The following is a 4,809-nucleotide window of genomic DNA, read 5'->3' on the forward strand; positions in this document are numbered from 1 at the left end:
TTAAAGCTGCAGTCCGTAACTTATTTGGTAAAAAATTATCCAAAATCAATTTTTGGGCAAGTACATAATCAGCCAGTGTTCAAAACTATCGCCTTACTTTAGCTTGATTCACAACGGTAAGCTTGTAATAAAGTTTTCTAATTTGAGTGGTACTGGTAGGAATTCACAGGAAATTCGGGCATGGCGCTGCATCATTACGTCACGTCTGTGAACATAAAGAAGTTGTCCCCGCTAGTATGCTATATCGCACGTGAGGATGCTGCAGGTGACGGATCGTTTATAGCCTTTTCTCACAGCAGCTGGAATAAATGGCAGATTGTAATCCACAAAGGTCGAAACGACAATCAGTGACTGGAGATTCACCCGTAGTCAAAACCAAAATAATTCGTACTGAGAAGTGGCTATTGAAAAATGTAATGACTGAAATTGGATTATGTTCCAGTTTTAAATGTGCATGTGATTACAGATACGTGGGATACTCTGTACTAAAAAGATTTATTTCAGAGAGAACGAGTTGTAAGGAACTTTAATTCGAATGGTATGACAATTAGAGATTAGACTGTACAGAAATTGAAATCTACAGGTAATGCTAATACACACTAAATACACATACTTTCAAGATGTAGAATCTGCGAATACAAAATACAGTATCCTCCGGTGCAGTGACTGACAGCCACACATTAGATTCATCTGCACTGGAGGCGTGCCGGTGCACAACCCACGCAAGGAAGATAATTCTGCAAATAGCTGCAATTGCAGGTTTTCAAACAGAGATGGCGACAAAGAGGCAAAACTTATGGACTGCAGCTTTAAAGTACAGATACTATGTCAAAAAGAACCATGTTCACTCTTGACTCAAGTTCATCCATCTACAGCAATGGTTATTATAAAAACATATTAGGCCTACTATAGTCTGTTTACCCAAAAATGAACATTGTCATAATTTACCCAGTATTGTCTTTCAAAGCCTGAATGACATTCCTCCACGGAACACAAAAGGAGTTATTTACAGCAGAATGCCCAAACTGCTCTTCAGTATACAATGAAAGTGAATGGAGACCATGGGTGTCAAGCTAGATTTTAAAAGCGTAACAGCATACATTTCTCTCACTTCCGTACATAATGCCTCAAATGGCTTAGGAAGAATTGGAATACAGTACATAATGTGCATGAACTACTTTAATGATGCTTTCATGCAGATGTGCTATAATTCACGATTCAAGCATTAACACCCTTTAGAACTTCTCCTTTTGTGATCCAATGAAGAAAGTCATGCAGGTCTGGAATGACAATGATGTTGAGAAAATTGACATATTTTTTGCTGAACTATAAAAATGCTGCCATATTAGTATTTTCACTAAAATAGAATTAATTGGCTGTTTAAATAAAATGAAAGTTTAATTTATGTGAACATGACTGATTGGCTTCTTAGTCACGTTAGGATATAGAGAAATACTATTTTTATGTTTTTAAAGTATTAAGAAAGATTTATTAGATTTTCAAAGATGTTCAAACTTTAAGGAAAATGACACGTGACATCAGTACTTTGTACTTTTTAAGTCTACATATAATAGCAATAGAGTAAAAAAGGTATTTTTTTTTCCTGTAAATGCATTTGAGTAAAAGTTTTTTAACAGAACTCAAGTAAAGTATAGATTCCCCAAAGTAATACTTACGTATAGTAGTGCTATTACTATCAGTCATGCTAGTAGCGCTAATGCTATTACTCAAATACTTTACACCTCTGCTTTAGCAGATCCACATGTAAAATTACTGCTGTTTCTCATTCAAGGCCTGTCTCACAGCTTTTAGGATGGTGTTGTTGGGATCTTTGGTGGATATGGATGTTTCCCTTTTCATCACGGAATTGTGATCTATGCAGGGATTGGAGGACAAGCTGTAACAAAAAAAACCTGCACCCACATAGGATACCCCATATGCTCCAGCATGTACCATGAAGTCCACTGAACAAATGAAGTGTTACAGGATTGTTTTGAGTATGTGCACATGTGCAGTAAGTTTGACGTTTGCTGCCAGTCGCGTGAAAAGAATGATATCCAAACAGCAAAACAAACTCAGACCGTAGTTTAAAGTCCTCGGTGGTCATCAGTGACTGGAGGATATCAAACGTTGAGGAAATTTCCTTACCAAAACACCAGGATCATGTGGTTAAAACGTGTCACTTTATTGTATAAACTGCTATGATGAGCACATTGGAGATTACATATCAGGGGTACAAGCACATACTACTTTTGTTTGTTTCTTTTTATTTTATTATTATGTGAACTCAATACAGTCTAATTTCTTTAATTCAAACAATCAAGAGGTTCACACCATTTATCCTTGCTTTAACTTCATGTTGTGCTTTTTAATTCACCTCAAAAGACTAAGATCACTGATTTGGCCCTGTAATGGATTATTAACACTGCTAACAGACAGACATTCTGTCCAACTGGGAATTCACATGGACTCGAATTCATCAATGCGCTGTTTGGTGTTTCCTTGTCGGATTTGCCGTAAGGTCTTGTATTTGTCCCTCCCTAACCTCACATTCTCAGCATGGATCAGATCATTTGCAGTCTTCATACTTTCATCACGAGCATCTGCCAGCTCAGAGCTCAGAGCCTGCAAAGACATAAAGAATCAAATCGTATGTATCATTTCAGTGGGACTGATATGATCATTTGGGTAACACTTTATAATAACTGTCATTAATAAACCAATAACAAACTACATAATGCTTAACAGATCATTAGTTAATATATAGCTAGAAATATGAGATAATGTGCTAATGTACTTATTAACAATTACCTAATGAATAACAGATCATTATTTATTGTAAATTGAAATGTTTACAAATGTCATCAAACATTCAATTCATAAGATCAAGCACTTTTTAAAAAATCTACAAATGATTTTAACAGAAATTATACAGTGATTAAAATCTTATTTGTACTTTTGAATGCTAACAAATGTCATTAAATTTCAGTTCATATATTACCTACGTATATTTTTTACATTTACAAATGTTGAGAAAAAAATGAGCTTAATTAGTCATTTTAAGCACTTCACAAACTGTTCATGTTAACATATTAGTCATTATCTCAAAATCAATGTCTGTAAAGATCCTATATTTGGTATTTGTTGGTTGTGTATATAGACTTCTGCTATTTTCGAATCTTAACAAATCATTTATCAATCATTTATTCTTGTTTTTGCAGTACCCAATCTAAAGTTGAAACTATTCATCATTTGTAAATGTTTATAAATGTTTACCAATCATTCAGATACTTTATGGGCATTAGACATTTAGCTGTTGTAACAATGTTTGTGTAAAGGATGATTAGTTGAGATTATCTTTCTAAAGACGTAACGCACACTGTAATTTGCGTATAAAACATATTTTTTTATTGCCTCAACACTTATATTAGTATATTATTGTATATCGAAAAACAGAATATTCCTTGAATCACACATCAACAGGAGAAAACAAATAAATTTTTCAAGAAAATACTTTATTTTATATAAGTATATAATCTTATCAAATTGACTCCTGTACACTGTTGACCGTTAACCAACCCTTAAACCTACCCATACCAACAAACCTGTCCCTAACCTTACCCGTATCACACCTCAATAGCAGCAGAAGTGTTGTGCATTAACAAAAGCTTTTGGTCATTGTATAACATGTCTTAAAATCATTTGTAGATTTTTCAATAAGTCCATGATCATATGAACTGAAAATTTAATGACATTTGTAAGCATTGTAATTTACATGAAATAACTATCTGTTAATCATTAGGTAATATTTAATATGGTTATTAGTTAACCGTAACAAGCACATTACCTCAGGTTTCTAGCTGTTTGAATATATATGAACTAATGATCTGTTAAGCATTACATAATGTATGTTAATGATTTATTCATGAAAGTTATTTTAAAGTGTTACCATTATTTGTTCTGCAGAATTTCTATTTGTCTTGTATACAAAAGGTGAAACAAAAAGGGCCACAAGAAATGAAAGAAAGCTTTTTGAATTATCCATCAATGTTTTTATAATTCAGTAATTTGACAGAAATGTTTTAGTTAATACAGCCTCTCACGTAATATGTAAGTGGTGATTTGCATCAGACTTGTATGTATAGGTGTGTAATGTAAATGCAAATTTAAAGGTCCCCTGAAATGCTTAGAAACACGCAGCGTTACTCTATGTGTTGACGTCATTTTAACTGAAACAGGAAGACAGGGCGGGACATATCAAGCAGCCCCGCCCCTTTTTATAGCCAATAGCCAATAGCGTTCGTTTATATCACAGCTTGGGCTAGAGCCGTTCAGAGCCGTTGAGCTCCGTAAAGCCGCATTTGACAGGGTATGCCAGCCACAATCTCATCCATATTGCTATAAAATATAGCATTCTGTGTAGAATTCAAATAGCTCCGATACATTGTGTTGTCTATGTCGACTCGCGCATGTGATCCGCTCCGTGCTATCGTGTCTCTGGACCGGAGCAGAGTGTGTGTGTGGTGCGGTGGTTAGCGTGACACAGCGCCAAACCAGACTTCTTTTTTTCCTCAATGGAAAGCATATTTACACTGTTTGAATCGTTCCCTGTCCCCTATGTAGTGCACTACGTGCCATTCACTGTACAGAAAATAGTAATACTAATTCTGTGGACAAGTGACCGATTTCAGCTGCAGCTTCAGCGCCTATTTTATAGTGTAGGGGGCGGGCGCTTCAGATTCTAGAGAGCATTTGATTGGACAGAAAGTTTGATGAGAAGCTGAAGTACGATGTGACGTAAAAAAAAAA

At 35.1% G+C, this 4,809-nt stretch overlaps 1 protein-coding gene across 3 annotated transcripts in view; it reads right to left on the bottom strand.

The window, feature by feature from the left end:
• Window positions 1-2,182: 2,182 nt before the first annotated feature.
• LOC107688582 (moesin-like) overlaps window positions 2,183-4,809 on the bottom strand; it is a 20,509-nt gene continuing 17,882 nt past the window's right edge. For all 3 annotated transcript variants that reach the window (XM_016486290.1, XM_016486289.1, XM_016486288.1), the window contains one exon: window positions 2,183-2,625. In XM_016486290.1, the coding sequence (XP_016341776.1) occupies window positions 2,461-2,625 (165 nt within the window). In that variant the 3' untranslated portion in view covers window positions 2,183-2,460. The remainder of the gene's footprint in view (window positions 2,626-4,809) is intronic.

Source organism: Sinocyclocheilus anshuiensis, unplaced genomic scaffold (assembly GCF_001515605.1).
Source record: "Sinocyclocheilus anshuiensis isolate Anshui unplaced genomic scaffold, SAMN03320099.WGS_v1.1 scaffold557, whole genome shotgun sequence".
NCBI classification, from domain to species: Eukaryota; Metazoa; Chordata; class Actinopteri; order Cypriniformes; family Cyprinidae; genus Sinocyclocheilus; species Sinocyclocheilus anshuiensis.